This window comes from Melospiza melodia, unplaced genomic scaffold (genome assembly GCF_035770615.1).
Source record: "Melospiza melodia melodia isolate bMelMel2 unplaced genomic scaffold, bMelMel2.pri scaffold_184, whole genome shotgun sequence".
Lineage (NCBI taxonomy): Eukaryota > Metazoa > Chordata > Aves > Passeriformes > Passerellidae > Melospiza > Melospiza melodia.
In genome coordinates this window covers 58,694-74,988 of record NW_026948527.1, presented here as the reverse complement: position 1 = coordinate 74,988, position 16,295 = coordinate 58,694, and the positions used below count along the sequence as shown (strand labels likewise).

At 59.2% G+C, this 16,295-nt stretch overlaps 2 protein-coding genes across 3 annotated transcripts in view; both read left to right on the top strand.

The window, feature by feature from the left end:
• Positions 1-8,321, top strand: part of LOC134433517 (chromodomain-helicase-DNA-binding protein 3-like) — a 45,072-nt gene extending 36,751 nt beyond the window's left edge. Inside the window, 8 exon segments of the mRNA XM_063182351.1 lie at positions 395-493; positions 1,141-1,254; positions 1,337-1,445; positions 2,335-2,467; positions 3,763-3,958; positions 5,702-5,865; positions 7,100-7,229; positions 8,209-8,321. Of these exon segments, the coding sequence (XP_063038421.1) occupies positions 395-493; positions 1,141-1,254; positions 1,337-1,445; positions 2,335-2,467; positions 3,763-3,958; positions 5,702-5,865; positions 7,100-7,229; positions 8,209-8,312 (1,049 nt within the window). The 3' untranslated portion in view covers positions 8,313-8,321.
• A 1,257-nt stretch (positions 8,322-9,578) lies between these two features.
• LOC134433513 (ragulator complex protein LAMTOR4-like) lies at positions 9,579-14,500 on the top strand. 2 transcript variants are annotated; one of them, XM_063182346.1, is made up of 4 exons: positions 9,579-9,665; positions 9,998-10,078; positions 10,690-10,807; positions 14,268-14,500. In XM_063182346.1, exons 1-4 carry the CDS (start codon positions 9,663-9,665, stop codon positions 14,363-14,365), a joined length of 300 nt encoding a protein of 99 aa, XP_063038416.1. In that variant the 5' UTR covers positions 9,579-9,662; the 3' UTR covers positions 14,366-14,500. The 2 variants fall into 2 exon arrangements, with proteins under 2 accessions (XP_063038416.1, XP_063038417.1); XM_063182347.1 differs by having other exon boundaries at positions 10,690-10,898.
• The last annotated feature ends 1,795 nt before the right edge of the window (positions 14,501-16,295 follow it).

Sequence of the window (16,295 nt, the reverse complement as noted above, 5' to 3'; positions counted from 1 at the left end):
TCCAAAAACCCCAAAACCAAAATCCTGAAAACCCCAGAACTCCAAATCCCAGAAATTCCAAATCCCTGGAAAACCCCACATCCCAAAAACCCCAAATCCCAAAAACCCCAAACCCCAAATCCCAAAATCCCAAACCAGCAAAAACCTCAAATACCAAAAACCCCAAATCCCTGGAAAACCCCAAAAACCCCAAATCCTGGAAACCCCAAAAATCCCAAATCCCAACCCCTGGAGAACCCCAAATCCCAAAAACCCCAAACCCCTGGAAAAGCCCAAAAACCCCAAACCCCTGGAAAACCCCAAAACCACCAAAAACCCCAAACCCCTGGAAAACCCTAAAAACCCCCAAAGCCCCAAAACCCCAAATTCCAACCCCAAACCCGTCGCGGCTCAGGGGCCGATGCCGAGAAGGCTCCGGGGCTGGACAAGGGCGACGAGAAGGCCCCGGAGGAGGAGCCCAAGGAGCGCCCGGGGGACCCCGACCCCAAAAGAGGTGACGGGGGGCGGGGCTTAGGCTGGGCTGGGCGGGGCTTGAAGGGAAAGGGGCGTGGTCTGACCCAGAACGCGCGGGGCATAACAAAAGGGGCGTGTCCTAAACCCCAGACTGGGTGGGTCTTGACAGAAGGGGGCGTGGCCTAACCCAGAGTGAGCAGGGCTTAACCCACCCCTCATCTCATTTATTGTTGGGGCTGGGGGGGTTTGGGCGGGGGTCAAGTGTGTCCCCAAGCCCCCCAAATGTGTCCCTGATTCCCCAGATGTGTCCCTGACCCCCCCAAACAAGTGCCTGACGCCTCCAGACATTTCTCTGTCCCCCCCAAACCCATCCCTGACCCCCAAACGCCCCCCTGACCCCCCAAACGTGTCCCTAACCCCCCAGACCCATTCCTGACCCACTCAAACCCATCCCTGACCCCCCCAAACAAGTCCCTGACTCCCCCAAATGTCCCCCTGACCCCCCAGATTTGTCCCTGACCCCCTAAATGTGTCCCTGACCCCCCAAACACATTCCTGATCCCCCAAACGTGTCCTTGACTCCCCAAACCCATCCCCGACCCCCCAAACGCCCCCCTGACCCCCCAAATTTGTCCCTGTCTGCCCCAAACCCATCCCTGACCCCCCAAACGTGTCCCCTCCCCGCAGAGGAGCCCAAGGCGGAGCGGGAGCCGCGGGCGGAGGCGCGGCCCAACGGGCGCCGCGAGGACAAGGCCGAGAAGCCGCGGTTCATGTTCAACATCGCCGACGGCGGCTTCACGGGTGAGCGGGGGGCACCCTGGGGACATTGGGGACACCCTGGGGACACCCTGGGGACAGCCCTGACCCGCTGCCCCCCCCGCAGAGCTGCACACGCTGTGGCAGAACGAGGAGCGCGCCGCCATCTCCTCGGGCAAGCTCAACGAGATCTGGCACCGGCGCCACGACTACTGGCTGCTGGCTGGCATCGTCCTGTATCCTTGGGTGTCACCGGGGGTGTCACCGTGGGGACCGGGGTGTCACCGGGGTGGGGACAGTGACAGCACGGTGAGGGTGACATGGTGAGGGTGACAGCACAGTGACAGTGACAGCACAGGGAGATCTGGCACCAGCGCCACGACTACTGGCTGCTGGCTGGCATCGTCCTGTATCCTTGGGTGTCACCGGGGGTGTCACCGTGGGGACTGGGGTGTCACCGGGGTGGGGACAGTGACAGCACGGTGAGGGTGACAGAATGGTAAAGGTGACACTGGTGCCTGGCTGCTGGCTGGCATCGTCCTGTATCCTTGGGTGTCAGCAGGGGTGTCACCGTGGGGACTGGGGTGTCCTCGGGGTGGGGACAGTGATACCACAGTGAGGGTGACATGGTGAGAGTGACAGCATGGTAAATGGTAAAGGTGTTGGCACCAGTGCCACGACTGCTGGCTGGTGTCATCCTGTATCCGTGGGTGTCACCAGGGGATTTGGGGTGTCCTCAAGATGGGGACAGTTACACTGTGGCGAGGGTGACAGCCAGGAGAGGGTGACAAAGTGAGGGTGACAGCCAGGAGAGGGCGGCATCCATGCTTGATCTGCTGGATGTGGGGGACACTGGGGGCAGGGAGATGTGATGGTGCAGTGACAGGGTGGCACAGTGCCATGGTGACAGGTGACACAGGTGACACAGGTGACACAGGTGGCATCCTTAGCGCGCAGCCACGGCTCCGTGTGCTGTGTATGGGGGATGTTGGGGACAGGGTGACGGGTGACACAGGTGACACAATGACACAGGTGACACAGTGACACAGGTGACACAATGACACAGGTGACACAGTGACAGGTGACACAGGTGACACGGTGACAGGTGGCATCCTTAGCGCGCAGCCACGGCTACGCCCGCTGGACCGACATCCAGAACGACGGCGCCTTCGGGGTCATCAACGAACCCTTCAAGGGCGAGGCCTCCAAGGGGAACTTCCTGGAGATGAAGAACAAGTTCCTGGCGCGCCGCTTCAAGGTCAGCACGCCGGGGACACCGGGGACACCGGGTGGCACTGGGAGGGTGGCACCGGGAGGGTGGCACTGGGGTGGCACGGGGGTGGCCTTGCACGCGGGGCTGGGATGAGCGGGAAGGGGGCCAGGGGTGCTCGGACACCTGGGTGGGTCCTGCAGGTGTTGGGTGAGGTCAAGGCTGGGCACCTGGACATTTGTGTTGTCCAGATGTTGATGAGGTCAGGGCTGGACCCACCAACACCTGGATCTTCCAGGTGTTGATGAAATCAGGGCTAAACCCACCAATGCCTGAACCCTCCAGATGTTGATGGGGTCATAGGTGGTGTCTGGACAGCTGGGCCCTCCAGCTGTTGATGAGGTCAGGGTTGGACCCACCAACACCTAGACCCTCCAGATGTTGGGTTTCCTCATACCTGACCCCACCAACACCTGAGCCCTCCAGCTGTTGATGAAGTCAGGTCCGAACCCACCAACACCTGGGCTCTCCATCTGTTGGGTTTCCTCAAACTTTGACCCAACACCTGGATCCTCCAGATGTTGATGAACTCAGGATTAGATCCACAAACACCTGAAATCTCCAGGTGTTGATGGGGTCATGGCTGGACCCACCAACACCTGAACCCCCCAGCTGTTGATGGGGTCAAGATTAGGCCCACCAACACCTGGACCCCACAGCTGTTGATGAAGTCAGGGCTGAACCCTCCAGCTGTTGATGGTGTTGGGGTTGGACCCACCAACACTTGGACCATCCAGCTGTTGCCATCCAGCTGTTGATGGGGTCAGGATTAGACCCACCAACACCTGGCCCCTCCAGCTGTTGATGGTGTTGGGGTTGGACCCACCAACACCTGGACCATCCAGCTGTTGATGGGGTCAGGATTAGACCCACCAACACCTGGCCCCTCCAGCTGTTGATGAAGTCAGGGTTGAACCCACCACCACCTGGCCCCTCCAGCTGTTGATGGTGTTGGGGTTGGACCCACCACCACCTGGCCCCTCCAGCTGTTGATGGTGTTGGGGTTGGACCCACCAACACCTGGCCCCTCCAGCTGTTGATGAAGTCAGGGTTGAACCCACCACCACCTGGCCCCTCCAGCTGTTGATGGTGTTGGGGTTGAACCCACCACCACCTGGCCCCTCCAGCTGTTGATGGTGTTTGGGTTGAACCCACCACCACCTGGCCCCTCCAGCTGTTGATGGTGTTTGGGTTGAACCCACCACCACCTGGCCCCTCCAGCTGTTGATGGTGTTTGGCTTGGACCCACCCACGCCCCCTGACCCCTCCTTTCCCCCCGGCAGCTGCTGGAGCAGGCGCTGGTGATCGAGGAGCAGCTGCGCCGCGCCGCCTACCTGAACATGACGCAGGACCCCAGCCACCCCGCCATGGCGCTCAACACGCGCTTCGCCGAGGTCGAGTGCCTGGCCGAGAGCCACCAGCACTTGTCCAAGGAGTCGCTGGCGGGCAACAAGCCGGCCAACGCCGTGCTGCACAAGGGTAAGGGGCGGCAGCAGGGCCGGCGCGCCCGGCGCGGGGCTCGGCCCGTGTAGCGCCCGCCCCGAGCTCTGTACGCGCCTGTGACGCCATTAAAGAGGGGTTTGCTCCCACCCAACGCCGCCTCCCGGTGTCTCCTTGCTCTGCGTGTGCTTTCTGGGCGGGGGGGGCTGCGCCGCGACGCCGGGCACGGGCGCGGAGGTGGAGTAGAGGTGGTGTAAAGTCGGAGTAAAGTCGTAGTAAGGTATGAGTAGAGTCGTAGGAAGCGCATAGTAAAGTAGCAGTAAAGTCATGGTAAAGTTGCAGTGAAGTAGTAATGAAGTTGCAGTAAGGTCGGACCAAAGCCTGAGTGAATTCGGACTAAAGTCAGCGTAAAGGCAAATTCAGAGTAAATTCAGAATAAAGTCAGAGTAAGTTCAAACTGAAGTTATCGTAAGGGTGTCGTAAAGTCTGACTAAATTCGGACTAAAGTCCAAGTAAAGCCAGTGTAAAGGCGGAGTAAAGTCTGGGTGAAGTCGGACTAAAATCCAAGTAAAGGCAATGTAAAGTCTGAGTAAATTCAGACTAAATTGTGAGAAAATTGGAACTAAAGTCCAAGTAAATTGGGACTAAAGTCTCAGTCAGACTGAAGTCAAAGTCAGTGTAAAGGGGAGTAAAGTCCAAGTAAACTTGGGCTAAAGTTAACATAAGGGCAGAGTAAAGTCTGTGTAAATTCAGGCTGAAGTCTAGGTCCATGTAAAGGCAGAATGGAGTCCAAGTAAATTTGGGCTGAAGTCCAGGAAAAGTCAGCGTAAGGCGGGCGGCGCATGGAGGGGTCGTGGCTTGGCGCTGAGGTGGCTCTGCTGAGTAGCTGTGGTGTAAAGCTGGAGTATGTCCCTAGTGCCGTCCTGTGTGTATCTCTGGAGTAGTTTACGCCTTGGTCCCTTCCCTCCCTCCCTCCTCCCTCCTCACCCGGGGCTGTTTGGGCGGAGTAACCCCAGAGTATCCCCACGGTGCATGCTGGGAGTAAGGCTGGAGTAGCGCCGGTGTTTGCATGCGCTGGAGCACCCCGGTGTGAGCGCGGAGTATCCCTGGTGTAATTCATGAGTAAAGCCTGGAGGGATGAGCTGAGTAAACCCAGAGTATCCCTGGTGTGTTTAATGCCAGGAGTATCCCCAGAGTAACTCCAGAGTAGACCTGGAGTCACTTCTGATATGTCCAAGGAGTAGCCACAGAGTAGCCCTGGGTGTGCAGGCCTGCAGTAAGACAGGAATATTCCAGAGTGTGGAGTAACCCTGGAGTATCTCCAGAGTACCTCGAGGAGTACCTTGGGGTGTCTCCACTGTGGGCGAGGCAAACCCTGAGTAAATCAGGAATAAACCCTGAGTAAGCCAGGAATCCACCTAGAATAAGGAATAAACCCAGAGTACGAGAGGAATATCCCCAGAGTAAGTGAGGAGTACCTTCGAGTAAGTTCAGGAGCATCCCCAGAGTACCCCCACCCTACTCACACCCCCTCCCCCTGCGCATGCCCCCTCCCCTGCCCACTTGCAACCCTGAGTAAGCTCTGAGTACCCCCTGAGTAGCTCCCACCTCCCCCACCTCCCATTCTCACGTGAGTATCTCCCACCCACCCCCTCCCCATGAATAATGTGTGAGTAAGCTGCGAGTAAGCTGCGAGTAAGCTGCGAGTAAGCTGCGAGTAAGCTGCGAGCAGCCCCCGCGGTGCTGACGGGGCTGTTTCTCTCTCTCTGTGCCCGCGGGCAGTGCTGAACCAGCTGGAGGAGCTGCTGAGCGACATGAAGGCGGACGTGACGCGCCTGCCGGCCACGCTGTCCCGCATCCCCCCCATCGCCGCGCGCCTGCAGATGAGCGAGCGCAGCATCCTCAGCCGCCTGGCCAGCAAGGGCACCGAGAGCCACCCCCCGCCCGTGAGTGACACCCTGGGGACACTGCCACACTGGGGACATTGTCACACTGCCACCTGGCCACCCTGTCACACTGTCACACTGCCCCTGCCCCCATGGCATCCTCAGCCGCCTGGCCAGCAAGGGCACCGAGAGCCATCCCCCGCCCGTGAGTGACACCCTGGGGACACTGCCACACTGGGGACATTGTCACACTGTGCCCCTGCCACCCTGTGCCCCTGCCACCCTGCCCTGGGGACATGGACATTGTCACAATGCCACTATGGCATCCTCAGCCGCCTGGCCAGCAAGGGCACCGAGAGCCACCCCCCGCCCGTGAGTGACCGCTGGGGACATGGGGACACTGTCACACTGGGGACACTGCCACACTGCCACCTGGCCACCCTGTCACACTGCCCCTGGCACCATGGCATCCTCAGCCGCCTGGCCAGCAAGGGCACCGAGAGCCACCCCCCGCCCGTGAGTGACACCCTGGGGACACGGGGACATTGTCACACTGGGGACACTGCCACACTGCCACCTGGCCACCCTGTCACACTGCCCCTGGCACCACGGCATCCTCAGCCGCCTGGCCAGCAAGGGCACCGAGAGCCACCCCCCGCCCGTGAGTGACACCCTGGGGACACTGCCACACTGGGGACATTGTCACACTGTGCCCCTGCCACCCTGTGCCCCTGCCACCCTGCCCTGGGGACATGGACATTGTCACAATGCCACTATGGCATCCTCAGCCGCCTGGCCAGCAAGGGCACCGAGAGCCACCCCCCGCCCGTGAGTGACCACTGGGGACATTGGCATTGTCACCCTGCCCTGGGGACATTGGTACTGCCACCCTGCCCTGGGGACATTGGCATTGTCACCCTGCCCCAGGAATGTCCCTTGTCCCCCCTTGTCTCTGGGGACATTCCTCAGTAGTTTGGGGATGTCCCCCCCTGGCCATGGCTTGGTGGCAGTGGGAGGTGACCTTGGGAGGTGGCAGCAGGAAGTGGCACCAGGAGGTGACCCCGGGATGTGACACTGGGGGGCGGCACCAGGAGGTGACATTGGGGGGTGACCTTGGGAGGTGACAGCAGGGGGATGGCACCAGGAGGTGACCCTGGAGGTGGCAGCAGGGGGTGACCCTGGCAGTGACCCCGGGCAGTGACCCCTGGAGGTGACAGGAGAGAGATGACAGCGGGGGGGTGGCACCAGGAGGTGACACTGGGGGGTGACAGCCTTGTCCCTGTGCTGTCCCCAGAGCTTCCCGCCGGGTCCCTACGCCACCCCCCCGAGCTACGGGGGCACCTTCGGGACCCCCCCGGCCGGAGCCCTCCCCCACCCCGGGGGCGCCAACTACAGCCAGATGCCACCAGGGTCCTTCATCTCCGGTGAGAATGGGGACAGTGGGGACAACGGGGACATTGGGGACAATGGGGACAACGGGGACAATGGGGACAGTGGGGACAGTGGGGACAATGGGGGGGGCAAATACAGCCAGATGCCACCAGGGTCCTTCATCTCCGGTGAGAATGGGGACAGTGGGGACAGTGGGGACAGTGGGGATATTGGGAATGTTGGGGACATTGGGGGGCAACTACAGCCAGATGCCACCAGGGTCCTTCATCTCCGGTGAGACTGGGGACAATGGGGACATCAAGGGGTCACAAAATGGGGACATCGTGGGAGGGGACAACGGAGACATTGGGGGGCAAAAATGAGACTTTGAGGGGGGGCCCAAAAATGGAACATTCATTGGGGGGACAAAAACATGGGGATATTGGGTGGAGAGGGGTCCCATGGATATGTGGGTGTCTCTGGGGGTCCCTGGGGGTCCCTGGGGGTCCCTGGGGGTCCCTAACCCCCCATTTCCCCCTCCCCAGCCTTGAACGGCCCCGCGGTGCTGGTGAAGCGCGAGGGGCTCCCATTGATCGGGGGGTCTCTGGGGTGGTTCCCATGGATGGGTGGGGGTCTCTGGGGGTCCCTGGGGGTCTCTGGGGGTCCCCGTGCCCCCCTGACGCCCCTGTTTCCCCCTCGCAGCCTCGAACGGCCCCGCGGTGCTGGTGAAGCGCGAGGGGCTCCCATTGATGGAGGGGTCTCTGGGGTGGTTCCCATGGATGGGTGGGGGTCCCATGGGTGGGTGGGGGTCTGTGGGGGTCCCTGTGCCCCCCTGACCCCCCCGTTTCCCCCTCGCAGCCTCGAACGGCCCCGCGGTGCTGGTGAAGCGCGAGGGGCTCCCATTGATGGGGGTGGTTCCCATGGATGGGGGTGGTTCCCATTGATGGGGGTGGTTCCCATGGGTGGGTGGGGGTCCCTGGGGGTCCCTGGGGGTCCCCGTGCCCCTCTAACCCCCCCCGTTTCCCCTCGCAGCCTCGAACGGCCCCGCGGTGCTGGTGAAGCGCGAGGCGGAGGCGCTGGAGCAGCAGCAGCGCAAGGAGCCGCGGGGGGGGGAGGTGATCTGCATCGACGACTGAGGGGGGGCGGGGCCTGGGGGGGCCCCTCCCCCTCCCCCCCCATCCCCCCCACCCCCCATCCCCCCCCCCCGAGCCCGGCGGGGTGGGGGAGGGGCCGCGCGCGGGGAGGGGGCGGGGCTATAAATACGGAATTCTATAAATATGGATTTATGGGGGGGGGGGGAGGGGCGGGGCGGGGGGCGGGGCGCTCCCACCCCTCCCCCCCTCCCCCCGCCGGGCTCGTGATTGGACGGCAGCGAACGAATAAACCCCGGAAACGGCCCTGGCCACGCCCCCGCCTGCGCCGTGGCCACGCCCACTGGGGAAAGGGGGGCGTGGTTATTGTGGGGTGGGCGTGGCTACCGTGGGGTGGGCGTGGTTACTGTGGGATGGGTGTGGCTACCATGGGCTGGGTGTGGCTGCTGTGGGTGTGGGCGTGGCAACCATGGGTGGGCGTGGCAACAGTGGGATGGGCATGGGTAATGGAGTGGGTGTGGGTAATGTGGGGATGGGCGTGGCTAGCATTAATATAGGCGTGGTTAACGTGGGGTGGGCGTGGTTAACATGGGCTGGGCGTGGCTGTCAGGGTGGGTGTGGTTGCTGTGTGGATGGGCGTGGCTACCGTGGGAACAGGCGTGGTTAACATGGGGTGGGCGTGGCTACTGGGGATGCAAACCGTGAGAATGGGCGTGGTTAACGTGGAGATGGGCGTGGCTACTGCGGGAATGAGAATCATGGGGATGGGCAGGGCTAACATGGGGGTGGGCGTGGTTAATGTAGGGATGGGCGTGGCTACCATAAGGATGGGCGTGGCTATGTTATGGGTGTTTGTGGCTACCGTGGCTGTGATCACCCGGGGCTGGTGGCCACCAGGAGCTGTGGTTGGGCCACTGGTGGGGTGGGCGTGGCTCCTGTGGGGATGGGCGTGGCCACCGTGGAGTGCTCACCTCTGGCCTTGTGCCCATCATGGCGTTGGCGGGGAGGGAAATTCCCATTTTTTGGTGCCCTTTTGGGCCGTTTTGCCCAAGTTTGGGCATTTTGGGAGCGCGGGCGCGGAGCTGGAGGACTGAGGGACAATCGAGACGGCGCTGGAGGACCGAGCGTCACTTCCGGGTCTGCAGAAGAACCATAGAGAGGAGCGGTGGAGGAATGAGCGGAACTTCCGGTTTGATGGAGGAAACCATAGAGAGAGCGCTGGAGGACTGAGCGTCACTTCCGGTCCGCTGAACCATCGAGTTTAACCACGTGATCCTTGACCTTGCTGCGACTGGCGGGCGCGTCGGTGACGAAAGAAGCTCTGAGCCAATAAGGGGGAGGGGCGGGCACTGAGGGCTGGGTCACGTGACCGGAACAGGAAGCGGGAGCGTCGCTATGGTGAGTGCTGGGCTGGGGAACTGGGAGAGACTGGGGGAAATTGGGGAGGGGGGCTCTGGGTGTTACTGGAGCTTACTGGGATGCCACCGGCCCGTATCCCTTTATACTGGTTTAATACTGGAGCCGATCCTGAGGGTCACTGGTGGGGGTCTCTCCTGTGACGTCACTGGCCCAAACCAGCCCGTACTGGTTTATGGTGGTCGGTAGCGCTCTGTACTGGTTTATACTGGTTTATATTGCTTTGTACTGGTCCGTACTGGTCCGTATTGGTTTATACTGGTCCATACTGGTTTATACTGGTCCATACTGGTCCGTACTGGTTTGTGCTGCAGACGGCGGCGCTGACGCAGGGGCTGGAGCGGGTGCCGGCCCAGGCCGGGTACCTCGTCATCAGCGACGGCGCCGTGCTGGCGGTGAGGGGGCACCAAAATTTGGGGAGGGGTCCCCAAAAACTGGGGAAGGGGGGGGTCCAAAAAATGGGGGAAAGAATTGGGGAAGGGTCCTTAAAAATTGGGGAAAAAATTGGGGGGGGAGGGGTCCTTAAAAATGGGCAAGGGGATTCCAAAAAAATGGGGGAAAAATCTGGGAGGGGTCCCTAAAAATTGGGGGAAAGGGAACCCAAAAATTGGAGGGGAGGGGATCCAAAAATTGGGGATGGGGGAGGAGAAAACTGGGGGGAGAGGTCCCTAAAAATTGGGGGAAAAAATTGGGGAAGGAGGGAGGAAAAATTGAGGGGAGGGATCCCTAAAAAATTGGGGGTAGGGGGATTCAAAAATTTGGGGGAGGGGTCCCTAAAAATTAGAGGGAGTGGGATCCAAAAATTGGGGGACACCAAAAAAAAATGGGGAAAAAAATTACGGAGGGGTCCCTAGAGATTGGGAGTTCCCAGGTGGTTTTTGGGGTGGTTTTATTGAATTTTTTTTTTCATTTTTGCCCCTCTGGGCTCCTCCAATTTTTTTGAGGTTTCTCCCTGAGAATTCCCAACATTTTGGGGTTCCCCAAACGTGGAATTTTCTCTCCCCAGTCCTCGGGGGACCTGGAGAACGACGAGCACACGGCCACGGTGCTGCAGGGCCTGGTGGCCACGGCCCTGGGGCTGCGCCTGCCCCGCGGCCACGAGCCGCCCTTCCGCCGCCTCTCGGGTGAGGAACGGCCCCAAAACCGCCCCAAATTACCCCAAAACTGCCCCAAAATGGCCCCATGGCCATGAGCCGCCCTTCCGCCGCCTCTCGGGTGAGGAACGACCCCAAAACCGCCCCAAATGACCCCAAAGCTGCCCCAAAATGGACCCAAAATAGCCATAACTGGCCTCATGGCCACGAGCCGCCCTTCCACCGCCTCTCGGGTGAGAAACGGCCCCAAAATTGCCCTAAATGTACCCAAAATATCCCTAAAGGACCCCAAAACAGCCCTAAATGGACCCAAAATACCCGTCAATAGCTCCAAATGGCCCCAAAATGGCCCCTAAATAGCCCTAAATGGCCCTTAATGGCCCCTTAATGGTCCTTAATGGCCCTTAATGACCCTTAATGGCCCTAAATTGCCCCTTAATGGCCCTAAAATGTTCCCTTAATGGCCCCTTAATGTTTCCTTAATGACCCTTAATAGCCCTAAATGGCCCTAAATCGCTCCTTAATGGCTCTTAATGGCCCTAAAATGTTCCCTTAATGGCCCTTAATGGCTCCTTAATGGCCCTTAATGGCTCCTTAATGGCCCCTTAATGGCCCTTAATGACCCTTAATTGCCCTTAATGGCCCTAAATGGCCCCTTAATGGCCCTAAAATGTTCCCTTAATGGCCCTTAATGGCTCCTTAATGGCCCTTAATGGCTCCTTAATGGCCCCTTAATGGCCCTTAATGACCCTTAATTGCCCTTAATGGCCCTTAATGGCCCTAAATGGCCCCTTAATGGCCCTAAAATATTCCCTTAATGGCCCCTTAATGTTTCCTTAATGGCTCCTTAATGGCCCTTAATGACCCTTAATTGCCCTTAATGGCCCTAAATGGCCGTAAAATTTTCCCTTAATGGCCCCTTAATGGCCCTTAATGGCCCTAAATTGTTTCCTTAATGGCCCTAAATGGCCCTAAATAGCCTCTTAATGGCTCTTAATGGCCCTAAAATGTTCCCTTAATGGCCCCTTAATGGCCCTAAAATCTTTTCTTAATGGCCCTTAATGACCCTTAATGGCCCTTAATGGCCCTAAATGGCCGTAAAATTTTCCCTTAATGGCCCCTTAATGGCCCTTAATGGCCCTAAAATCTTTTCTTAATGGCCCTTAATGACCCTTAATGGCCCTAAAATGTTTCCTTAATGGCCCTTAATGGCCCTAAAATGTTTCCTTAATGGCCCTTAATCGCCCTTAATGGCCCTTAATGACTCATAATAGCCCATTAATGACCCTTAATGGCCCTAAAATGTTTTCTTAATGGTCCTAAGATGTTTCCTTAATGGCCCTTAATGGCCCTAAAATTTTCCCTTAATGGCCCTTAATGGCCCGTAATGACCCTTAATGGCCCCTTAATGACCCTTAATGGCTCCTTAATGGCCCTTAATGGCCCTAGAATGTTCTTTTAATGGCCCTTAATGACCCTAAATGGGTCCTTAATTGCCCTTAATGGCCCTAAAATTTTCCCTTAATGGCCCCTTATTGCCCCTAATGGCGCCTTAATGACCCTTAATGGCCGTTAATGGCCCCTTAATGGCCCTAAATGACCCCTTAATGGCCCTTAATGGCCCTAAAATTTTCCCTTAATGGCCCGTAATGACCCTTAATGGCCCTTACTGACCCTTAATGGCCCCTTAATGGCCCTAAAATGTTCCTTTAATGGCCCTTAATGACCCTTAATGGCCCCTTAATGACCCTTAATGGCCCTAAAATCTTTTCTTAATGGCCCTTAATGACCCTTAATGGCCCCTTAATGACCCTTAATGGCCCTAAAATCTTTTCTTAATGGCCCTTAATGGCCCCTTAATGGCCCTTAATGACCCTTAATGGCCCTAAAATGTTCCCTTAATGGCCCCTTAATGGCCCCTTAATGGCCCCTAATGTTTCCTTAATGGCCCTTATAGACCCTTAATGGCCCTAAATCGCCCCTTAATGGCTCTTAATGGCCCTTAATGACCCTTAATGGCCCTAAATGTTCCCTTAATGGCTCCTTAATGACCCTTAATGGCCCCAAAATGGCCCCTTAATGGCCCTAAAATGTTTCCTTAATGGCCCTTAATGACCCTTAATGTCCCTTAATGGCCCCTTACTGACCCTAAATGGCCCTAAAATGTTTCCTTAATGGCCCTTAATGACCCTTAATTGCCCTTAATGACCCTTAATGGTCCTAAAATGTTCCCTTAATGGCCCCTTAATGGTCCTAATGACCCTTAATGGCCCTAAAATGTTTCCTTAATGGCCCTTAATGGCCCCTTAATGTTTCCTTAATGGCCCTTAATGGCCCTTAATGGCGCTAAATGGCCCTTAATGGCCCTAAATAGCCTCAAAATGGCGCCTAATGGCCCCAAAAGGCCCCTAAAAGACCCCAAAATGGCCTCAAAAGGCCCCAAAATGGCCCCTAAAAGGCCCCTAAAATGGCCCCAAAACGGCCCTAAATGGCCCCAAAATGGCTCTTAATTGCCCTAAATGGCCCCTAATGGCCCCTAAAGGGCCCCAAAATGGCCCTAAAAGGCCCCAAAAGGCCCCTAAAGGCCCCAAAATGGCCTCAAAAGGCCCCTAAAAGGCCCCAAAATATCCCTGAATGGCCCTAAAGTAGCTCTAAATGGACCCAAAGTGTCCCTAAATGGACCCAAAGTGTCCCTCAAGAGCCCCAAATGTCCCCATGTGGCCTCAAAGTGGCCCCGAAGTGACACAAAACGGCCCCAGGGTGGTCCCAGATTGGTCCCAAAGGGCCCCCAAATGTCCCCAAAAATCCCCTGAAAGGCTCCGAATGTCCCCAAGTGTCCCCAGAATGGCCCTGAATGGCCCCAAGTGCCCCCAAAGGACCCAGAATGTCCCCAAGTGTCCCCACAACAGGGGGTGGCCCTGTCCCCGTTGTCCCCAGGGGTGTTGGGGAGCACTCCCTGTCACTGTCACTGGTGGCTCTGGGGACACGCAGGGTGGCTTTGGGGACACCGAGGTGGCCCTGTCCCCATTGTCCCCAGTGGTGTTTGGCGAACAGTCACTGTCACTGCCCCTGGGGACACCGAGGGTGGCTCTGGGGACATTGGGGACACCAAGGGTGGCCCTGGGGTGGCCCTGTCCCCATTGTCCCCGTTGTCCCCATTGTCCCCAGTGGTGTTTGGCGAGCACTCCCTGTCACTGTCACTGTCACTGATGGCCCTGGTGGCTCTGGGGACACCGGGGGTGGCTCTGGGGACCCTGGGGGTGGCTCTGGGGACATTGGGGACACCAAGGGTGGCCCTGGGGTGGCCCTGTCCCCATTGTCCCCGTTGTCCCCGTTGTCCCCAGTGGTGTTTGGCGAGCACTCCCTGTCACTGTCACTGTCCCTGGTGGCTCTGGGGACACCGGGGGTGGCTCTGGGGACACTGGGGACACCAAGGGTGGCCCTGGGGTGGCCCTGTCCCCATTGTCCCCGTTGTCCCCATTGTCCCCAGTGGTGTTTGGCGAGCACTCCCTCCTCGTCACCGTCTCGGGACAGAAACTCTTCGTGGTCAAGCGCCACCACCACGTGCAGGAGCCGGTGGCCGTGTGAGAAATGTCCCCAGAGTGTCCCCAAATGTCCCCAGAGGAGGAGGAGGTGGCACCGCCGCCCCGTCCCCCCTCCTGCTGTCCCCAAAGTGTCCCCAAATCCCCCCCGTGGGGACAATAAACGGCGTCCGAGGGCGGCTCTGGTGGCTTTGTGACTCCTTGGGGACACCCGGGTGGCATCAGGGGACATCCAGGACACACCAGGGACACCCGGGTGGCATCAGGGGACATCCAGGTGGCATCAGGGGACATCCAGGTCACCCATGGGGACATCCAGGACCCCTTGGGGACACCCGGGTGGCGTCAGGGGACATCCAGGACACACCAGGGACATCCAGCTGGCATCAGGGGACATCCAGGTCACCCGTGGGGACATGCAGGACCCCTTGGGGACACCCGGGTGGCGTCAGGGGACATCCAGGTCAACTCTGGGGACATCCAGACCCTCCAGGTGACACCAGGTGACATCCAGGACACCTCTGGTGGCATCCAGGTCACCCTTGGTGACATCCAGGTCACCCTTGGGGACATCCAGGTGACACCAGGTGACATCCAGGTCTCTTTATTGGCAATAAATAACAGGGACACAAGTGCCACCCTTGTCCCCAGTGTCCCCAACCCGGGGGTGGCACTGCAGGCCCCTCCCGTCCCCTCCCCCGCTTTGGCTCGGGGACACTTCCCCGATGTCCCCAAATGTCCCCAAAATCCCAAACGCGGGCACGGCTCCAGGCTGTGTCCCCAAGGTGTCCCCAAATTGTCCCCAAGGTCCCCCCAAGGTCCCCTCCATGGCACGTGGCAGCGGCAGCGACCTCCCCCGGCATTGTCCCCAAAGTGTCCCCAAGGCTCTGGGGGTGGCCCTGGGACACGGGGGGTGGCTCTGTCCCCACTGTCCCCATTGTCCCCAAGCTGGGGGTGGCTCTGTCCCCTTGGTCCCTGTCCCTGGCACAGTGGGGACACTGAGGGTGGCCCTGTCCCCCTTGGCCCCAGTGTCCTGGGGGTGGCACTGGGGGTGGCCCTGTCCCCTTGGTCCCTGTCCCCAATGTCCCCAAGGTCCTGGGGGTGGCCCTGTGGCTCTGGGGACACCGGGGGTGGCCCTGTCCCCATTGTCCCCCTGTCCCCACTGTCCCAGAGCCATTGCTGCCACTCTGGCAATGTCCCCACAATGTCCCCAAGGTCCCTGCATTGTCCCCTCGCTGTCCCCACTGTCCCACTGGTGTCCCTGCCATGTCCCCAAACTGTCCCCAAACTGTCCCCACAGCGTCCCAGCGTTGTCTGTGCCACCCCACTGCTGTCCCCAAGATGTCCCCAGCGTCCCAGCGCTGTCCCCACTGTCCCCTACTGTCCTTTGCTGTCCCCTCGCTGTCCTGTTGATGTCCCCACGTTGTCCCCATTGTCCCCTCGCTGTCCTGTTGATGTCCCCATGCTGTCCCCCATTGTCCCTACACTGTCCCCGCACTGTCCCCCCATTGTCCCCATGCTGTCTCTTGAGTCCCTGCACTGTCCCTTGCTGTCCCCATTGTCCCCACGATGTCTCCTTGTTGTCCCCACAGTCTCCCCATTGTCCCCACGCTGTCCCCCCCATTGTCCCCACGCTGTCCCTCACATTGTCCCCACAGTCTCCCCACACTGTCCCCACGCTGTCCCCTCGTTGTCCCCTTGCTATCCCCCCATTGTCCCCTCGCTGTCCTGTTGATGTCTCCACGTTGTCCCCCCACTGTCCCCTCAATGTCCCCCCACTGTCCCCTCATTGTCCCACACTGTCTCCCCATCGTCCCCACACTGTCCCCCCATTGTCCCCATGCTGTCCCTGAGTCCCCACGCTGTCACCTCGTTGTCCCCTCACTGTCCCTCACATTGTCCCCACGCTGTCCCATTGTCCCCACGCCCTCACTGTCCCCATTGTCCCCACAGTCTCCCCATTGTCCCCATGCTGT